We start from the raw sequence: 21082 nt of genomic DNA, 5'->3' as shown, positions 1-21082 counted from the left end.
AATGACTATTCTTTTCATTGCAGCGTTGCGAAAAGGAATAAAATTAGAAAACGCGAATCGGGCCGCGACTTATCCGCGTGCGTCCCTTATCCTCGTCGTAAATAAATTACAGAAAATATACACAAGTTTTGAAAACAACACAACATTCCACGCCAAAAAAACCCACTAAAATTAAAAATATCCTCAAGTCTGGGCGCACTAATTATCACTTCTGCTCCTTCCCTATTCCGATTTCGCTCTCTCTCTCTCTCTCTCTCTCTCTCTCTCTCTCTCTCTCTCTCTCTCTCTCTCTCTCTCTCGGCCCGGATTCAATGATCCGTATTCATGCCGCACTTGAGTCTTTCGGCCAAGGAGATTGCCAATGTTGTGAATGCGCTGCGTGCGTCCGCACTGCGGCCAACCCTTTTGGCTTTTTATTTTTCTTCGTCATTTCACTCCCTTGCCCCTCCCCTCCCCAGTGCCAATCCGGGCCGCCGAAGTTGGTAATCGTGGCGGCGAAGGGTGAAGGAAGGGCAGAGAGCGGAGGAGAGGGGGGAGGGGGGGCGCCTTTCGCCTTCCACCATGCGAGTTTCTCATCCCTGTCAAATATCGCGACGCGCTAATCGAACGTCCAAGTCCAGTGGCGCGGAAAGTCTTTGTCAATCTCAATCAACTGGAGCAGCAGCGGCAGCAGCGGCACGGCGCACAGTGGGCCAGAGGACCGGTGGGGGCGGCCAAAATCCCGCGGGCGCGTTTCGAGCTGCAGGGTCGCTGAATGGGACTCGAACCGAACGTTTGACCCCACCAATGGATTGCTGTCCGAACGAGGAATCCATTGGTGGGGTCACACGCTCCGTTCGAGCCCTGCGACTCTGGAGCTCAAAACGCGTCTAGAGTTTCGGCCCACTGTGCTCGGCGCAAATGAGCGCCGGAGACGTGCGTCGTGTAGGTGCCCTTGCCGTCGATGGAAATAACCCTCCTCAAAAGGGGTGGCTGAGGGGTGCATAGCAGCAGCGGCGGCAAAGGACTTCGGCGAAAAATCAAAAAGAAAAGCGTATCGAAACGAGAGAGAGAGAGAGAGACAGAGCCCAGAGGAGTCGGACGGCGGGGAGGAGGGCAAGAGAAAGACTCGAAAAGAAGGCAAAGTTGCAGAAGCGAAAAGTAATGAGCAGCACCGCGTATTATTTCGCCCTTCCTCGGCCTATCTCTTTTTATCGCTTCGAGTCCTTTCGACGAGCAGCCGTGAAAAGATCCCCACAAACAAAAAGATACCCCATCGTCTGATTCGAATAAATAACGAGAATCACCGCAAATAATGTACTATAGTACAGTGTGCAGCACACGCGGTGGCGCGCGGGGCGGGGGCCTTTCACGGCGACGCGTTGGTGTCGCCTCGCTATCGCCGCCTCGCGAGAAATTCAAGGATAGGGTTCACGATAATGAAGGCGACGGAGACGACGAGCCATTTTTACTCATCGCGGGCCTATAGCCTGGCGGCTCTAATGAAGCCTGGTTCACTGTTCTCCCCCGCACGCACACACACACCTACACACGCACGCACACACTCACACACATACACACGCAGACGCGCGCCTTGTTCGCGTATACAGGATGCCACCCACCCCTTTTATCACATTTCCCTGATAAATATCCACATCGCTTGTCGTGGGCTCCTCCTCGGGGCCCGGCTGGCCTGGCTGGGCGAGGCGGCAGCGCGGCGGCTCCGATCCACTTTCTGTATTGCCCCTTACTGCGCCGTGATAAGAACGAGAACGCACACACACGGACAGGTACTACTTATCAAGCGGCTCCACCAATCAGAGCATCGCGACTGTAAAATCCTCAAACACGGCGTGGCGCCAGGGCGATAACCAAGCGTCCCGCCTCGCTAGCCTCGCGGAGGCTGTGACGTCATGACGCGCGAGGTGCGCAGCCTCTGTCTCTCTCGCACCTACACGGGACGCCCCACGAGTGCGAGAGAGACAGAGCGACGGCCCTCGGACTCAGCCTGCAGTCACTGAAATTCAAGTGTTGAGCCTCCCCACGGCGATTTCCAAATGACCCAAAAGAAGGTTTGTTTAGGTATCACCGAAAAGGCGTACACGCATGCACCAAAAAGGCCGCGCACCGAAAAAAAGGTGAGTGCGAGAGGTTGGGGGAAAGATCACCTTCAGCGAAAAGGGTACGGGGGAGACACGCGTCTACGACCATTATTGATTGATTGCGTTTTCGCTCGGTGATCCGCCCGGAAAGCCGGGCGCGCGGTTGTTCGATGCCTCCGACGGGGTGATTAGCCAAATGACGGGAAGTTTCGCCCCCCCCCCCCGGGGGGGGGGGCCCGGGGGGGAAAAAAGGGGGCAAACGAGGCAAACTTTAACCGGGCCGCGCCGGGCCGTGCCGAGCCGCACTAACTAGCCGAACCGCATACGGTGACGTCACCGCCGAAGTAAAGCACTACATAACCGGCGCCCCGCCGCCGAGGCCCCGGCCGAGCTGGCAGCGGCAGACACTCCTCCCTGTTTCCGGGCCAACGGCTCGGGCCACGGTGAGCTATGCCCAGCTTTTAATCATAGTGCAATTAAAATGGGCCGATCAATAGTATTAGGTGGGCACTACTGTGCCGATAGGGCCGCCCAGGCGGGGCTGGCAGACAGCAGGCAGGCAGCCCGGCAGGCAGCCCTTTCTCGCAGGGACAATCAGGGGCCCGCCCGGCCCGGCTGCCACCCTCCCCGGCTAACCCTTCGGGCCCTTCGGGGCGCCTTTCTCTCCATCTCTCTCCAAATCAATCAATTAATATATCGTGCATCCCACCTTCTCCGCCGCGCCACCCACCAGGCTTCGCCTTCCTCCGCGTCCTTCCTCTCCGTCTCCCTGCCCCCCCCCCTCTCTCTCTCTCTCTCTCTCTCTCTCTCTCTCTCTCTCGGGCCAATCCGGCCGCTTCCCTCGGCAATTAAAGCGCGCCCTGATCAATATTACTTGTGTATTTCGCGTCCGGCTCGCCACCTTCATTGGCAGGGGGATGGACGGGCTTACAGTGGTGGCACGGAGGGCCGGGATGGCGGAGTCACCGAGAGGAGGGAAGTCAACGCCAAAATTAAGGCGGGGACGGAGAAGTCACCACTGGGGAAGGGGAAGACACCGTAAGTCAGGCGAGGAAGGAGAAGTCACCGCCAAAAGTCAGGCGGGGAAGGGGAAGTCACCACTGAGGAAGAGGAGGTCACCGCCACGGTCAAAGGTGGCTGAGAAGGGGAAAGACACCCGATCGTCAGAATTGGCAAGGCGGTGGGTACAGTCCGCTCTGCCCTGTGATTAACTGGCCGTGCATGATTAGCAGGGACTGTACCGCCCCTGGTCCGTTCGGTCCGGATCGCCGGCGACGCGGCGCTGCGGGCGCCCTGGCCATCCCCCTGGACGTCTCCGTGGACAAAGGCGGGGGATCGCCGCGGGGCCGCCACGGCCACCGCCACCCCCAGCGCCGTGCCGCCGCTCTCAGGCAGGCTGGAAGGAAGGGGTGTTCGGTCCAAAGCCGGACGAGAATCAATCGGCCAATCGGACGACATTCCATCTTGATTCCAGCCCGATTCCGCCGCCCCACAGTGGGCCAGAAGGCCGGTGGAGGCGGCCAAAACGCTAGACGCGTTTTGAGCTCCAGAGTCGCTAAATGGGACTCAAACCGAACGTGTGACCCTACCAATGGATTGCTCTCCGAACGAGGAATCGATTGGTGGGGTCACACGTTCGGTTCGAGTCCCATTTAGCGACTCTGGAGCTCAAAACGCGTCTAGAGTTTTGGCCGCCTCCACCGGCCTTCTGGCCCACTGTGCGCCCGGGCCTTCAAAGAGAGGGAGCGAGACGGCGCGACCCCCAAGGAGGCGCGGCGGCGCTGTCTGCCTAAACCGCCGTCCTCCTTTAATCCGCCGTGGATTTACTCCGGCACGCTTTTTTCCCAAATTCCGCGCGGCCCATCGTCCTCCCTCCTCGCTCTGTCCTTGTTCCGCGTGGCCGCGTCGCTGCTACTCGGGCCGCGGCCGGCTCGACGGGCACGCCGCGCTGCCGCGCCACTGTGGACTCATTATGGCGCGAGTACAGTCCGTGCAGCACGAGGCTACACGCGTTTTGAGCCCCAGAGTCGCTAAACAGGACTCGAAAACAACGAGCGACCCCACCAATGGACTCCTCGTTCGGAGAGCAATCCATTGGTGGGGTCACTCGTTCGGTTGGAGCCCCATTTAGCGACTCTGGAGCTCAAAACGGGTCCGGGATTTCAACCACCTCCACCGGTTTTCAGGCCCACTGTGCAGTGTAGTGTATACCGCGCAAGATGCAGGCGGGCGCCGCCACGCCGTTTGATGGCACCTGCAGCGGCGCTGTTATGTGTCCGTGGACCTCCACGGCCGTACCGAACCCGTCCAATTACGATTTGATGCATCGGGGGTGGCCTGCCTGCCTGCACACTGATTCCGAGAGTCGTTTTCGTCGCTCTGCCTCTCTCGCACTCATGGGGCGTCCCGCATGCGTGTGAGAGAGACGACGGAGCGACGAAAACGACTCTCGGAATCAGTCTGCTGCCTTGAGGGCGGCTCAAGACTCGCGGGCCCCTTCGGCGAGCCCCTTCGGCGAGCCTTCGGCCCTCGCTCGGCCGCGGCCAACGACACTTCGGGGAGGCCACTTAAGATTCCAGATAAGAATCGCGGGCGGGCGGGGCGGCCAATGAAGGGGAGGAAAGCAAGAGGCGGAAAAAAGAGCGCCGGAAAATCGGGGAAAGGACACATCAACAAACAATTGACATGCCTCGGGGCGGTTTCGAGACGAGAGAGGGGGGGGGGGGGGTAATTAGGGACGGCGCCATCAAACGGAGATTCGGAGGAGATCCGAGGCGGGCCCAACCGAAAACCGGAAAAAAGGGAAAGGAAGGGAGGCATGGAGGGGAGGCTGCAAATCGAATCTTGAGTGGACGACTTGGGATTCGCGACAAAAACACTCTCCAGTCGGACAGGTGCCTTGCAAGGACGCGTGCAGGCGTGCACCTCCCCCCCCCTTTCCCCTACACCCGAATGTAGGCCAGTGAGCAAAATAGACGACGCGCACCCCTAGCCTACTTCGAGCGGCGGCATGACGAAGGGGGAGAGCGCGGAGTAGCGGAGAAAAAACGTCGAAAAAAACAACACATCCTCGCCGAAAAAAAAGCCCAACGCAAGCGACCTTACACAGCGCAACACACATACTAGTACACTGGGGCAGGATAGTGTAGTGTAACGCAGTGCAGCCCAACCCCGTCCCCTCCACATGTCCGTGCGGCCTGTTGAACATGTGCGATGCGGGGCGCGGCGGGGCGCGGCGGGGCGCGGAGGGGCGTACCACGCCGTCGGGCCTCAGCCATCGGAGCCATCGAGCCGAACCGAACGGAACGGAATGGAACGCGGCTCCGAAAAGCTGGTCCACGAACCCGAACCAAACCGATATGGCGCTGCCCGGTCAGCCGTCCTGCCCCGCGGCCGCGGAGTACAGCACAGCCAAGTCTCTCGTTTCCCCTGTTCCGCCCCCGCGGCCCCCGCCCGGTAACGGCATCTCTCTCTCTCTCTCTCTCTCTCTCTCTCTCTCTCTCTCTCTCTCTCGCACACGCAGAGTGTACAGCATCGAGATAACGTGCCGGATCACCATCATTTGCCGCTTCGCTTCGGAATCCGCCACAGAGGTGACGCCCTTGTTGTGCGACAGCGCGACCGCCGCCCCGGTACCCGAGGCTAGTCACCTTGACGACGACGACGGCCGGCTTCTTGCCGGGCCCGCCCGGGTGGCCGGTACCCGAGACTAGTCACCTCCACGACGACGGCGACGACGGCCAGCTACTTGCCGGGGCCGCCCTCGCGGACGCTGTCAATCAGCCTGGGCCCATCCATCATCATGAGCGCGAACGAATCATTTATTGATGAACCGCCCCCTCCCCTACCCTCCCACACCGCGCCGTCCCGCACCCGCATCGCCGGGTAGCCCTTCCTTTTCGTCCTGCGCTCTTCCGCACCTTTTCGTGCTCTGTCACCACGCGGCGCGCTGCAGTGCTGCACCCACGCGTGCCAGATCAATGAAGATCAATTGATCGACAGGCCCGGCCGTTCCATCAACGGACAGACAGACAGACAGACAGACAGACAGACAGACAGACAGACAGACAGACAGACAGACAGACAGACAGACAGACAGACAGACGGCGTTTTAAAAGCCCGGCGCCGCAGCAAGGCAGCGAGGGTGGTTTGGTTTATGACTGCGACTAGACGGCAATCGGTCCAGAGACGATGCTGCCGCGCGGTGCCGCGCGGTGCCGCCGAAGCGGATGGGAGGAGTGAAGGGAAATCAGTTAGTTTCGTGTCGAGGAGAGGGACGTCACTTCCGACGCCGATGTCTGTCTGTCTGTCTGTCTGTCTGTCTGTCTGTCTGTCTGTCTGTCTGTCTGTCTGTCTGGGCGCAGCGGCCGAACAACGCAATGGCATGGGTGATCGTCAGGACACCTCCAGGCCCGATGCCCCCCCCCCCCCACAGGGCCCCTCGCCTGCTTCGCCTCGCTGTAGGGCTCCCTTCCGTCGACTTGGAGTGATTCCAGACGCCCATGGGTGTGGCGGCGTGGCTGGCGGGGCACTTGAAGGGCCAAGGGCGCCGAGGCACGCCGAGGGCCGCGATGGTGCGCTGTCTATGGGGATTGTCATACCAGGCCACACACACAACCGGCCCGCACCAAAAACAACAACGAATTGGCCTGGTGTTTTCGAATATCGACCGACGGACAGGCCGGCAGACAAACAGACAGTCCCTGGCGCTGCTGGCCAGTGGACTCATTCCGAGAGTCGTTTTCGTCGCTCTGTCTCTCTCGCACTCATGGAGCGTCTCGTTTAAGTGCGAGAGAGACAGAGCGACGAAAACGACCCTCAGTCCGCCGCCCAAGGGCCAGCCGGCCTGAGCCGGAAGCTGTAATATCCGATATCGATGACCGGCACTGCTTCCTTCTGTTTATCTTGGTGGAGGTGCGCGGTGTGCGCCATGCGGGGAGTGGTCACGTCACTGGTAATCGGAGGCCGCGGAGGACAAGAAGAAGAAGGAGGAGGAGGAGAAGAGGAGCCACGAAAACACGCGCGCGCCGCGCTGGCCGCGCTCCAGGCATCCACCCCTCTCGTCTGGACGGGTCTGGACCACCCCCGCGCGACCGCAGTGTACGCAGTGTACGCACACCCCTACCGCTCCCTCTCTCTCGCACCACCCTTTCCTTTCAACCCCTCTCAATCACGGATCGGACGGCGACCGGGGCGCCACCTATCGCCCAATCAGGCAACCATCTCAATATCTGTCTGCCTGGCAGGCCCGCGGCGTTGCCGGGCCGCGCGTTGCCGCCTTCCTTCCAGTGCTGTAGTACTCCAGCCTCCAGCAGCACGTCGACGCCGTCGCCGCGGACCGCACAGTGGGCCAGAGGACCGGTGGAGGCGGCCAAAACTCTAGACGCGTTTTGAGCTCCAGAGTCGCTAAGCAGGACTCGAACCAAACGTGTGACCCCACCACTGGATTCCTCGTTCGGAGAGCAATCCATTGGTCGGGTCACACGTTCGGTTTGACAACCAGTTAGCGACACTGGAGCTCAAAACGCGTCTAGACTTCCGGCCGCCTCCACCGGTCTTCTGGCCCACTGTGGACCGCCGCATTTGCATCGGCCTGGCGGAGCTGGCGGTGCTGGCGCCGCCACTGCAAGGGCACCCTGGCGTCACTGTCGGCCTCGATGCCGTCGACGGGGATCGCCTTTGTCGGCACAATAAATAGCAGTAAAGCGATAGACCGAAAAAAGAAAAGGGCCCACCGCGCGCCGCCGCGCCGCCCGCTCCCTGCTGCCTTGTTTCCGGGGGACGGACGGATAGATGGATGGGTAGATGGATGTCGGTCTCCGTTTGTGTTCGACGACAAACAACTTGTCAATAACACGTTTAATAATATTCCCCGCTGCTCACTACACCCCGACTGCAGTGCCTGCAGCAGTAGCGCTGTCTCTCTCGCTCTCGCGGGCAGCGTCACTGGCGCATAGGGGTGCGAGAGAGACGGAGCGAGGAGCCGCCACACGCCGCGCCGCGCGCTGCATATTGCACCTGTCAGCGCGATGTGCAATCGACGAGCAGCGGCGGGACGGCCGGAAAAAAAAGGGGAGCGAAAAGTTTGAAAAAAAAAAAGAAAGTAAAACGCGAGGCATTTGCTTTGCGGCACAAAGGACGCGTCAATAAATACGGGAGGGGAGCGCTTGGCTGTCAATCACGCGCCGAATTATTGCGTCCGATTCGCTGTCTCTCTCGCACCTATACCACGGAGCGCCCCGCGAGTGGGAGAGAGACGAAGGCAGTGCAGAAGGCAGTGCAGTGCCGCGGCAATGCGCGACAATCATAAACCACTTGCACCGCCGCTGGAAAATCGCACGGCCCGGAAAAAAAAGGAGGGCAAAGTGAATGAAGCGCCGGCCGGCCTGGACGGCCACTGTGGCCCCGTCGGCACCACAAAGGGGAGGGGCGTTTACAGCCACCGATTCGCGCCCTATCTGGCGGGCCCATCCGAACCGATCGCCTCCCGCACCGCACCGCCCCGCCCCGCCCCTCGCCGGACGGATTCTTTTTATTTTTTCCCGATTTTGTCGAACAATATCCACCTGTTGAGCGCTGGCTCCCCCTCCGCATGCGGGGCGGGGGCGGGCCGAGAGGGGACAGGCCTGCCAGTGTGTACACAAGGCGTGCCGTCGGTGCCGGGGGGAGGGGGGGAGGGGGAGGGGGGAGGGGAGAGGGTGGGAAAAAGTGCGATGCGCCCCGCGTGGCGGGTTGCAGTGCGGGCGTTGCATTTGTTGTTGTTGTTGCCGCCTTCAAACGCACTCGGAGCTTCCCGCGGCGTAATGAGGCCCCAAGGCCGCGCGCCGGAAGTGGCCGTGGCAGTGCAGGGCAGTGCAGCGGCGGGGCGGCAGCTGCGGGGAGCGGCAGGGCAGCAGACAGGGGCGTCAGCACGAGGAATCGTCCGAGCCGGTCGGGCGGCGCGCGGACAGGACGGACACACGTCGTCACACAGACCCACATTCGCTCCCTGGAACGCTGCTGGAGCAGCACGCCGATCGAGCAAGCCAAGCAGGCCGAACGGCGGCCGACGGCGGCCCGGGCCGGACCGGACGGACACTCGGCCTGGCTGCAGCGGCGACACGTGACACCTGCACTGGTGGCACCGCCACCGTGACGCACTGCAGGGCCTCCGTTCGAGGTGCCCGACGTCGCCCCCCGAAAACTGGCGCACTTCCTGGTCGCCGCCGTGCCGCTGGCCCACTTCGGTTCCGAGACGAGATAAGCCCGCCGGCCCCCGGCAGCCCCATCAGGCCCCGCGCGTGGACCGTGGACCGCGGCGTGGCGGCCCAGCCCGACGCGTCAGCGTTCCGCGTAGGATCGCGCCGTCAGTAGAACGAGTCCGCGAGTCGCTGCCGTCGCTCTGTCTCTCTCGCGCCTACACTGGACGCCCTATGAGTGCGAGAGAGACAGAGCGACGAAAACGACTCTCGGAATCAGTCTGCAGCACGCGTACTTCACCAAGGGCAGCGCGTCCTCTTCAAGGCTGTGGGACGCACAACGGAGTGCAACGCTACACCGCGCGGGGCGGGCTGCGGCGGGGCGGGGCGGCCGGCATCAGCTTCCATCCGAGCGGCTCCTGATCGAACCCCGAGCACGCCGTCAAGGCCGCGGGGGCCGCGCCGCCACCGGAAGCCGAAGCGGCGAGGCCTGGCGCAGCCCCGGCAGACTAAACTACAGGGCGATAACCAGGGCGCTACAAAAATCCGATTGGAAGGAGAGCCGCCGGCACCGCCACAGCAGCGCAGCCAGCCAGATTAGCGCAATCACTGCTCAAACATCCTGAGCTCGCTTCTTGCGTCTCGCTGCGCCGTGCGGTGCGCCGCCACACTGCTACAGCCGTCTGATAAGGACGCCAAGGCGACTCCCATTGGACGCACGGCCGCCTATCAGGTGGACGCGAACGAGTGTAGTGCTTCTCCACTGTCAGCGCCTCTCCGCCCCCGCCGCGCGGCCACTCTCTAGCCCCGCGGACAACTACGCGGACACAGAGAGAGGCCCTGGGAACCCGATAGCCGCGACAAGTCGATCCGCCCCGCGACCCTACCCTCTCGCCATCTCTCTCTCTCTCTCTCTCTCTCTCTCTCTCTCTCTCTCTCTCTCTCTCTCTCTCTCTCTCTCTCTCTCTCTCTCTGTCTCGCTCGCCGAGTCGAGAGGAGTGGAGTTTGGAAGCACATGAGTTGTAGCGACGCCACGCCCGGCGACGCCTCCCTCCGGACTTGCGCCTTTCCCTCCACGGCCGCGGGGTATTAGCATCAGGACCCCGCCCCGCCCCGCCCCGCCCGCCCCGCCCCGCCCCGCCCCGCCCCGCCCCCCCCGCGCCAACCCCCGCCCAGTTCTGATTATCGGTAATCCCTGGGTCGGCTGTCATCCCATTCTCTGTCATCCTCGGTGCCTTCGCCGTCGCGACGCCCTGGCGACGCCCTGGTGGAAAGTTCCGGCGCCCGGGCGGTACAAGCAGCGCCGAAACGAAAGCGCACTGCGAAATCTGCCAACGCGACGTGCGGGCCGGACGGGCGGACTCGAACTACACTGTACTCACCTCATGTTCCTTGGACGCCAGCTCGGCCTCGAGGGCCGCCCTGGTGGCGGCCTCGGCGGGGTGCTGCGCCTGCTGCTGGGGCTCGGGCATGGTGAGCGCGGCCACGGGTCCGTGCGCCCCGCCGCCGCCACCGCCGCCGCCACCGCCGCCGACCGCGTCCAGGCCCTGCTTGCAGCTCAGGCCCGCCTCCTGCTCTGCGAGCGTCGCCCGCTGCAACACACGAGAGAGAGAGCCACACTTGAGACAAAGGTCGCCGGTTCGAAAGCCCGCTGCTTGGGCGTTTTCGCGTTCGCTATCGACGCGGTTCAGCAGCAGCCGGTCAAAGAGATGGTCGCCAATGCGACATTCCACGCGCGGCCCCGCCCCGCCCCGCCGCGTTCCGAGAAGCTGCCGCCGCCGCCTCTGATATCTGGCTGATGAGTCGGCGGGGCGCAGCACAGCTAGGCACTGCGGAACGAGCGAGACGAGACGAGGCCAAACAAAGCAGATCAGCCGGCGTCCTTTCTCGTCGCCAAGGCGTGCACAATTAATTTCAAATAAGACGAGAACAATCGGCGAGCGCCGGGCGATAGAAAGAAAAGAAGACAAAAAAAGATCGCTCACTGTTTACGAAAAAAAAATATGCGGGGGCGGAACTGGGGGAAAATAAGGGGAAAAAATTGCCAAGGAATCGGATTGTTTTCTCCCGCAGCAGCGGCGCAATGCTGTTCCTAGGCCTGGTGACACGAAGCGCGCGAGGGAGACAGAGAGAGGGAGAGAGAGAGAGGCAAAGAGAAAATTAGGGTCGTCTAGACTTTGCAGAGATTCGAACAGACTCGACTTTTCCTCGAAGTCGCCCGTCGCCGCGCCCGGCAAACCAGGGAAAGGATGATATTACGACGGCAACAAGCGGCACGGCGCGGCACGGCGCGGCACGGCACGGCACGGCACGGCCAGTTCAAGTGGCCGTATAATACTCTTTGGGCCCCCAAATGGCGCGCAAACTTCGCAGATTGAAAAACAAAAGAATGTGCGCTCAAGAAAAGCAAGGCGGACGACCAGGCTATTTATAATCGAATTGGTGCCCAGTGTAGCAGTGCAGCGGGCGGCCGGATCCGCGAGGCGCTTCTCCGGACAGAAGAATCAACTTTGAGAATTATTTTGATAATTCGGCGCGCCGAGGCGGCGGGGCCGTGGGGGCGGACAGTGGGGGGGACACTCTTCGACTGGGGACAGGACAGATGTTGATTTGGAGCCAACAAAGCCGTACAAGCAGATAAATTAGAATCAGAGGAAATAAGTAAGAGGGAGTCGAAAAAACGGGAGTGGCCGTCAGTGCCAGACACGCTGCAGGGACGCGTCGCGGACGTCCAAAAGGCCCGTCTAATGATAAAGAAACACGGAGGGAACTCACGAAGCGAGGAATCTGTCTCCGTTTTGTCCTTGGCAGTGTGCGCGCTGCGCGGCCCGCGGGGTGGCTGGCGTTACTGCCCTGCAGCCCGATCGCCCCGAGAGGGCACTCTTTGGCCTGTAGACTGATTCCGAGAGTCGTCGCTCTGTCTCTCTCGCACCTGCACGGGACGCGCCATGAGTGCGAGAGAGACAGAGCGGCGACTCTCGGAATCAGTCCGCCGCGCCTCTCAGTATTCCCGGCATTCCGGCCGATCCGATGCCGAGTCCTGCATTGACAGCGATCGCGCGCGCGCCGCATCGCCAATCACCATTCGCGAAGGAGAAGTAACAACAATCATTTCAGTGCCGTCGAGGGGTTGGCTGTCTCTCTGTCTCTGTCTCTCTCCCACTCACGGGGCGGCCCGCCGCACAGTGGGCCAGAAGGCCGGTGGAGCGGCCAAAATTCTAGACGCGTTTTGAGCTCCAGAGTCGCTAAATGGGCCTCAAATCGAACGTGTGACCCCGCCAATGGATAGCTCTCCGAACGAGGAATCCATTGGTGGGGTCACACGCTCGGTTGGTGTCCCATTTAGCGACCCTGGAGCTCAAAACGCGTCAAGAATTTTGGCCGCTCCACCGGTCTCCTGGCCCACTGTGCGCCGGGGTGCGAGAGAGACAGACCCTTGGGAGTGGCTGGGAGGCCAACAAGGCCGCGTGCGTGTCACTGGCGACGCCACGACGACGAACAAACGCCCGAAATAACGTGGCGGCGTCTTTCAAGCTCGCAGTGGCGCGGCTCGCAGTGGCGCGGCACCGCGGCAGAAGGCGGAATCAGTGACGCGGCGGACAGGTGACGCTCTGTCACGCGCCGCTGCTGCGAGCGCCGCGACCGCCGCGCGCCGCCGCGGAGCGCGACGCACCGCGACGCACCGCGACGCGCATGCCTGCCTGGCCGCCAGTCAGCCGGGCAAGAGGGGCAAATTGCTGTCAAAATCGTCCATCATAGACCGACGGGCCGGGCCGGGCCGACCGGGCCGAGGCAACGACTTCACTTGCCAAGGAGGTTGAGGCGAGGAGGATACAGAGGCGGATCCAGGGCCGGCCCGAGGGGGGGGGGAAGTTCTACTTTTTGCCTACTTACAGTGTGGCTTTCTGCGTACCTTTGAGGCGGCTGTTTAGGGGCCAGGTCGCCGTCGTCGTTCGAGGGCATCGCGTGCGTCTGGAAGGTGTCGACGAGTCATGGGGGTAACGTAGCCACCGCTCACACGGCGCCGAACCTTCCGGGCCGCGACGACCAGCAGACTGATTCCGAGAGTCGTTTTCGCCGCTCTGTCTCCCTCGCACTCATGGGGCGTCCAGTGTAGGCGCGAGAGAGACAGAGCGACGAAAACGACTCCCGGAGACACAGGACGCCCCCGGCCGGGATGGCGCCCTATGAATGGGGACTAAACTACTGACAGTCGTGTGTCATTTCATCTGGAACGATCGCACGAACGCCACCCCCACCCCCAGATAAGCCAACTGACAAGGGGAGCAGTGTGTTCTGTCAGGAACCTCCCCGTCAACCTCTTGAAGCGCGGCCCGGCGTCGCCGCGTCGGCCTGGACCGAACGGAGAACGAACGCACCTGCCACTCCAGACCACAGCGCTGCAAGCCGCACACTAAAATGAGGGAGGCTATTTCCCGTCATTTTTCAGCGTCTGTTTTGTTTCAGGGCTGCCAGGTCTGGAGCGGCCGGGCCGAGGCTGGGCCAATAACCGCGGCCGGTCCATCGACGAGGTGAAGCAGTGCGTGGTCCTGGCGGCCGCACCCTCGTCAAGCCGCGGACGCCGTGGACGCCGTGCACGCCGTGCCGATGGCCGCGCCACCCTCGCCCTTCGGCCCATCCGCCCTTCTCCGCATTTCCGATCGAGCGCCACACGATTTCGGCCCCGGGCGGCCCGGCCCGGCCCGGCCCACCCGGCAGGCCCACCCGGCCGGCCGGCCAGGCGTCCGAGCCGCCCCGCTGCCCGCCCGGCCGGGGACACTGATGAAGCCTTGACTTGGCTGATAAGCAGATTTGCAATTACTTCTCCGACGGGATGCTGCACTGGAGGGGGAGGGGGTGGGCGACGTGGCCGATGACTGGCGCTGACGTCCGGCGAGACGGGGCGCCGGCCAGCCTATTTGCATTGAAAGGGCGTCGCCGTCGTCGCGGACTTGGCGCGCTGCTCGGCCGGGCTGCTTGGCCACCACGCCGAGCGACCGTCCACCGGCCGGGCGCCGAACAGTAGACTGATTCCGAGAGTCGTTTTCGTCGCTCTGTCTCTCGCGCCCCCAAACGGGGCACCCCGAGTGCGACAGAGACACAGCGACAAAAACGACTCAGTCTGCTGGACGAGAACGGCGTCCGGAAGCACGCCTTCCTCGCTTGACGAGCGCCGGCAACTGCAGCGACCCGGGCCCAGGCCTCGGCCCAGGCCGGCCGGGCCCCCAGGGGGTTGTCGGGAACGGTGTCACCGAGGGGCCGTGTCTCTGCTTTGCACGGTGCACGCAGCCTGCACGGCCTGCGCGCTGCACATGGCCGACGAGGTCATCAACAGCTCCAAATGAGGGGCCGCCGATGACGGCGTCGGGCCGGCGCCACCGCCCCGCCGCCTCGATGCAGGCCGTGCGGCTCGCCGTGCGGGCAAAGCGGGCTTCTAGCCGCACCCCCGCCCGGAGACATTACACTCATCACTCACGCGGAGTATTGATGGAAGGCCGTCAGGCTAACCCGAAATCAAGGAGGCACCGCCAGGGCACCGCCAGGGATATCACTGAGATATGTCCCTAATGTCCGTGAGCGGCTCGCCAGGGCTCGGCTCGGCACATCAGGAGGCGGGGGCATCAAACGAGGCGGCCCAGTGCAGGCAGACCCTGCAGCCTGATTCCGAGAGTCGCTCCCGTCGCTCTGTCTCTCTCGCACCTGAAGGGGGCACCCTGTGAGTGCGAGGGAGACAGAGCGACGACTGTCGGAATCAGTCTGCAGGGCAGGCACAGCCAGCCGGCGGTAATCAACACAGAAAAACAGTTGACGAATTCACTTGAGCCGCAGCCCCCCGTTCGACTCGGCGCATCCGGCCTCGCCTTGTCGCCGGCCTTAGTCTCTTCCGCCGCGCTCCCCGGCGACGCCGCGACGCCTCGATCCCCGATCCACCGCGAATTTTCCAGCACGGCGACGACGGCGACTTGGCGGTGGGGGCGCCGCGCCGCCATGCCTTCGGCCAGCCCGCCAGGGCGTCGCACGACGCCGAGATCGGCCGTCCGATCAGCCTTGGGCCCCGGGCCGGGCCGCCACCGGCGTCGCGCATCGCCGCAGCACTGCGGCAGCAGCCACGCCTCGGAACGGATAGATAAATCAAAATTAATTTCTTTCATTTCCGCCTAATTTCGCTTTGATGGTGCCCCGCAAATCCTAATCAATCCGAGATGGAAATGCGCACCCGGTTCCTCCCAGTGCCTTCCAAGTTTTTAATCAATCGCCGGCCGGACAGCCGGAGCTCGGCCCGCTTGTCGCCGGCAGCGCCTGCCAGCCAGCCGGCCGGCCGCTCAACCGGGCACTGCGAGATGCACTGGATGGACATGTTGGTGCATCGACGGAGGCGTGGCGCGAGGCCCGGCGCGAGACTAGCCCTCGGGGGGTGGGTGGGCGTGCACGGCCTGCACGGCGCAGCGCTCAGGTCGGAGGGACGTTTGGACCCAATCACGCTTATTAAAATCGCATCAACGAGCTTGGCACCCCGGGCGCCGCCAGCTCGGCCTGGCCTGGCCCCGCACACCCCTTAGGTCCCCAAGGCAAGCCGTGGCAGCGAGGCGCAGCGCGCAGCCTAGCCTGGGATTAACAGGGGTAATGAGGATCAATCTCTCATACGGCCAAGGTGCACGCCCAGGCACGCCCCGGTGCGCCTCGAAGGTGCCCGTCGAAGGTGCCCGTCGAAGGTGCCCGTCGAAGGTGCCCGTCGAAGGTGCCCGTCGAAGGTGCCCGTCGAAGGTGCCCGTCGAAGGTGCCCGTCGAAGGTGCCCGTCGAAGGTGCCCGTCGAAGGTGCCCGTCGAAGGTGCCCGTCGAAGGTGCCCGTCGAAGGTGCCCGTCGAAGGTGCCCGTCGAAGGTCCCCGTCGAGGGCGCGCGTCGAAGGTCCCCGTCGAGGGCGCGCGTCCAGGTGCACGGCGCCACAGCCCCCGCTGGCGGTGACATTCCCCCTCCTCCGCGGCCTCCGCGACCGCTACGCGATATTTCCGGGCGGAAAGCGGTTCAGCACGGCGCCTGACGGCCCGCCGTGGCGGTTCGGACCGCGGCAGTGCGGCCAAACGGCATTATTTCTCGTCTTTATGGTGACGTTATCTGGAGCACGCTTCAATGAGGCCGCAGAGGCGTCCGCCGATTCGGCCGGCAAAACGGATGACGCAAACGGTTTTTCCTTTTTTTTGAAATCCAAAGAGATACACGCGGAGGAGTTATGCCACGCGCGAGCAGAGCCGCGACTCTTTGCATAAAAATTCGATAAGTCATAAAAAGTCGATTCCCGTCCTGATAGCCTGGGCCGGCCGGCGCCGGCCCTTCGGCCATGGGTGGCAACCCTACAGCCCCACTGCCTGCCCAGGGGACTCGGCCGACGCGGGGAAGTGGTCAGCCCGTCAGCCAACTTGCGGGTGGCCACCCTAGCCGGCCGGCCTTCCAAATTGCCACCTATTTATCGAGCATTGTTGCCTCCAGAGACGCGGGCCGACCCCGCCGAGCCTAATGGGGCGTTTGAGGGACGGGGCGCGGGCTGCGGGTTCGAGTCCCGCCAGATGCGCAGCGTTTCGCGTGTGCCTTTGCAGCGGCCCGCCCCGGAGCGGAGCGAGCCAGACAGGTGAAGAGCGAGGGTGGGGTGGCGGCGCCGGGGAGGGGCAGCGATATGCAGCGGGCTGATTCCGAGAGTCGCTCTGTCTCCCTCGCACCTGCACGGGACGCCCCACGAGTGCGAGAGAGACAGAGCGATGAAAACGACTCTCAGTCCGCAGGTCTCCCGGAGCCCATCAGCCGATTGGACCTCCGGACCGGAGGTTCGCTCCGTGTCGATTTCCGTATTGGAGCGACCCGAGGCCAGCCCGGGCCAGCCGGAGGCGACCGGGCCTATCTGCAGCGAGAGCGAGAGAGCGCGAGAAAGGGTAAAGGGCCGTCCCGTCCGGCACGGCGCCACGGCGCGACAGTCCGGACTCCGGAACACCAATTATCAAGCGATTTTGCCGAAATGAAGCGAGCAAAGCGAGCCCGGTCCGGCAGGCGGCCCATGGCGGGGCGCGGAGGGAAGGCCACGCCGTCGAGTCAGGTTGCACACCGGCGGCGGCGCGGGTTCGATTCCCGGCGAGGCCAGGCACGACGAGACAAGCCTTTTTTCCGTGTGACGCGTCCGATTGCAATTTGGTTCCGTATAGACAGTTTGATGGACACGTTAATAGGCCCAACTTGATGTCCCCGTCATGCCTCCAGTGTGCCTACCGTGTTCCAAGACGCCCTTCTCCCCCTGCGCGCCGCGGCTCGGCTTCGCGTGTGCGCCGAACGTATCGCAGGCAAGAAGAAAAAGAAACGAATCGGGCGCCAATCGATGCCGGGCGATTAGCCGAAGCCATTTCGGGGCAGCGGAAGTGAAGGTGGCCGGCTGGCCCCACACCCGCGCAGCGCAGCCTGTCCCTTACAGTGGCGGCGCCGAAAAGCGCAGCGAGTGCATGCACCGGCCTCAATGGGCCGAACCGGCCGAACGAACGAAACGGCAGCATCAAAGGCGGGCTGGAAAGGGCGCGGCGATGCAGGCTCCAGCCTGGACAAGCTCCTGGAGCGCACTCGCCCTTGCACTCGCCCCGAACGGCAACCGCGGCCTCAGCGCCGATACCCACCCCAAAGAGTCGTCTGTCTCTGTCGCACTCACGGGGCGCCCCGCAGGGGTGCGAGAGAGACAGAGCGACGAAAGGAGTGACGCGGAGAAGCCCACCAAGGCCCTTCATTAGCTGGCCGCGCCAACCGCCGTGCCGACACGCGCCGGACCAGCGTCCACCCCTCGGGCCGGCGCGGCACGCCGCGACACGGCACGGCACGGCACGGCGCGGCAGCGACAACAACCAAGAGTTACATGCAAAATGAGACAAGGCGCTACGAACGGCTGGCAGGGCGAAAGACAATCTTCGAGCCGTCCTGGCGGAGCTGGCAGCCAATTGCAAGCGCTCCGCTGCTGCAGCGCTGCGCCCTCCACTGGGACTTGCAAGTCTTCCGCCCGGTCACCCCCGTGCCCTTCGCCGCGTCGCCGGGCGCGCGCTGGGCGGGCAATTCCGGTTCGGTTTCCCGATGGATGAGAAACAAAAACCCCTGGCAGGCAGCGACTTCCGCCCGAATTATTGAGACACTCCAATATACGATCCGCGAGAAGAAGCCAGAGGCGGAAAACAACGGCGCTGCGCGATTCCGTCGCGATTCCCCGAGGAGCAGCGCCGTTGCCGCGAGGCTCATCTTGTTGCCAGTCTGATCACAACACTCTCAGACTCGGATTCAGATTCGGCGGCGCGGAGCACGAAGAGCGGAGTGCGGGGCGCCGAGGCCGGCAGAGGGTTGGGCCACTTCGAGAGCGCGAACACGTACGTGTGTTCACACACACACACACACACACACACACACACACACACACACGGACGCGTATGCAAAGGGACGTGAAAGTAGCGCAAAGACGACGACGATGTCGTATGGTTCGCGAGGAGGTAAATAACATAAACAATGGGCCCAGCATCACAGGAGGAATAAAGAGGAGACTAAAGGGGTGAGATTGGGGACCGGATCGGCGGGGAGTGGAGGAGAGGGAAAGGGGACCTTTGGTGAAAAGGGTTGAAGCTGCGCGGCGGTATACGGAGAGAAAACTCCCACCCCACCCTCCCCTTCCAACCCCTTGCGATCACAGGGCCATCGGCTCTAATCAGGTCCTGAGACAGGCAACCCCCACTGCACCCCCCACCCCGCCCCGCCCCGCCAGCAGACGACACGCCCGGGGCATCACGACCACCGTTCCCATTTCACAAAGTGCTGTGCTGCGCCGCGCTGCCCCGCCCCGCCCCGCCCCGCGCAGCGCGCGGCCCTTCGCCGAGGCTTTAGTCTCGATCGCCGGCCGATCACCGCCGCCGTGCCGTGCCGCCGTGCCCGCTCCGGGCGATGACGGCGGGATATTTATTGGACGGCGCGGAGATCCGACGAGGACGTCGCACAGTGGGCTGGAAGACCGGTGGAGGCGGCCAAAAATCTAGACGCGTTTTGAGCTCCAGCGTCGCTAAATGGGACTCGAACCGAACGTGTGACCCCACCAACGGATTGCTCTCCAAACGAGGAATGCATTGGTGGGGTCACAAGTTCGGTTCAAGTCCTGCTTAGCGACTCTGGAGCTCAAAACGCGTCTAGAGTTTCGACCGCCTGCGCCCGTCTTCTGGCCCACTGTGTGACGAGGGCGGGTGGGAAATTTGAAAATCCCGGCAGTCGTTGCCATGGTGACTGCGGACGGTGACAAATCTCGGCAACGAAGCCCTGCACCTCCTCGTCGGGGATTGGGTTCCTGAAACGAGGTCGCCGAGACGGCCTTGGCGGACTGCAGCGTCCCGTCCGTCCGTCCGTCCGTCCGTCCGTTCGTTCGTCCGTCCGTCCGAGAGATGCGACAGTGTCAAATCGGCGCGCGTCACGTTACCGCGTCGCGCGGCGTTGCGCGGGCCACGCCGCGGCAGGCCATGGTCACCGACACACATGGATATTTACTGCCACAGGAAGAGCCAATCATCGCGCCCCCCGCGTGCCTCCGTCCCAGGGGCCAATCAATGCCGGCCCACACCGCCGCGCCTCGGGTTCGAACACCAACCAACTCGAAAAAATTATTAATTCACATTTTTATTTTATTTCCGCGGCTTCCTTTGTGCACCTCTCACCGCGTGCAACATCAAGGGCCTGTCGGCCGCCGCGCCACGCCGCGCCACGCCACGCCACGCCACGCCGCGCCACGAGAGCGCGCAAGAGTGGCGTACGTACACAAACAGCCTCTCAGCGACGTTAAGACGACCAAGTGCGTTAATTAACAGCAACCATTCAACATCACTGGCAATCAAACCGAACCGAAGAGAGGCAAAACGCGGAGCGCTTCTGATTAGACGCCAAGGGCCTAACGCGTACACACACACACACACACACACACACACACGCACACACACATTAGCCCTCACGCTGTCATCTCCAGGGTTCCCCTCTTATCAATATGGGACAATCTCGAATCAAACTCCAAAATTTTTGAATGACATCTTTTACGACCGTTCGAGTATACACAAATCCTCTAGCTGTGCATCTCGACAGCCAACACTATACGATGTACAAGAGCAAATACAAATGGAGCGCGCACACACACCGTTTTGCACCGTCTGAGAAGCATTAATTACTTTTCTTCATTGCGCGCGTGTGCGTGTGTGTCTGTGTGTGTCTGTGTGAGCCCTTACAACACACTGGCGACGCATTCTGCGCGGCACACAGAGACAGAGTGAGTGGCAAGCAGAGGGTCTGGGACGGGGCGTCGCGGGCGGGGTGGGGCGGGGTGGGGCGGGGCGGGGGGCGCCGTTGTGTCTTTCAGGCCCCTCCAGAGGCGCCTCGCGATGGATGGCGTCGCGTCTCCCGCTAATTAATCTCACGTTCGATTATTGAAATCCGGGGCGGCGTGGCGTGGCGCGCGCGGCGTGGCGCGGCGACAAGCCATGCGAAAGCTTTGTGTGCGGGCCGGGTGGGCCGGGTGGGCCGGGTGGGCGGGGGCCTCAGGAGAATTCGGGCGAAGCAAGGCTGGAAAGCGAGGCTGGAAAGCAAGGGGATGACGGCTGGATAAAGGGTTGAAGGAAGGCAGGATACAGGCCGTGCCGTGCCGTGCCGAGCCGCGCCGAGCCGTGCGTGCCCCGCGGCCCGAAGCCCGCCAGTTCGTTCGACTCATTCAATGCGACGAATTTACAGAGACGACACGTGCTCCACCCCACATGCCTTATTACGGCTCCAACTGGGAAGAAGGAGGAGG

At 62.9% G+C, this 21082-nt stretch overlaps 1 protein-coding gene across 1 annotated transcript in view; it reads right to left on the bottom strand.

The window, feature by feature from the left end:
- LOC117642958 (homeobox protein cut) overlaps nucleotides 1-21082 on the bottom strand; it is a 177200-nt gene that overhangs the window by 30488 nt on the left and 125630 nt on the right. Inside the window, exon 4 of the mRNA XM_034381595.1 lies at nucleotides 10795-10851. Within this exon, the coding sequence (XP_034237486.1) occupies nucleotides 10795-10851 (57 nt within the window). The remainder of the gene's footprint in view (nucleotides 1-10794; nucleotides 10852-21082) is intronic.

The sequence above is a fragment of the Thrips palmi genome, unplaced genomic scaffold, assembly GCF_012932325.1.
Source record: "Thrips palmi isolate BJ-2018 unplaced genomic scaffold, TpBJ-2018v1 HiC_scaffold_16, whole genome shotgun sequence".
NCBI lineage: Eukaryota > Metazoa > Arthropoda > Insecta > Thysanoptera > Thripidae > Thrips > Thrips palmi.
This window is presented reverse-complemented; position numbering and strand designations above follow the sequence as displayed.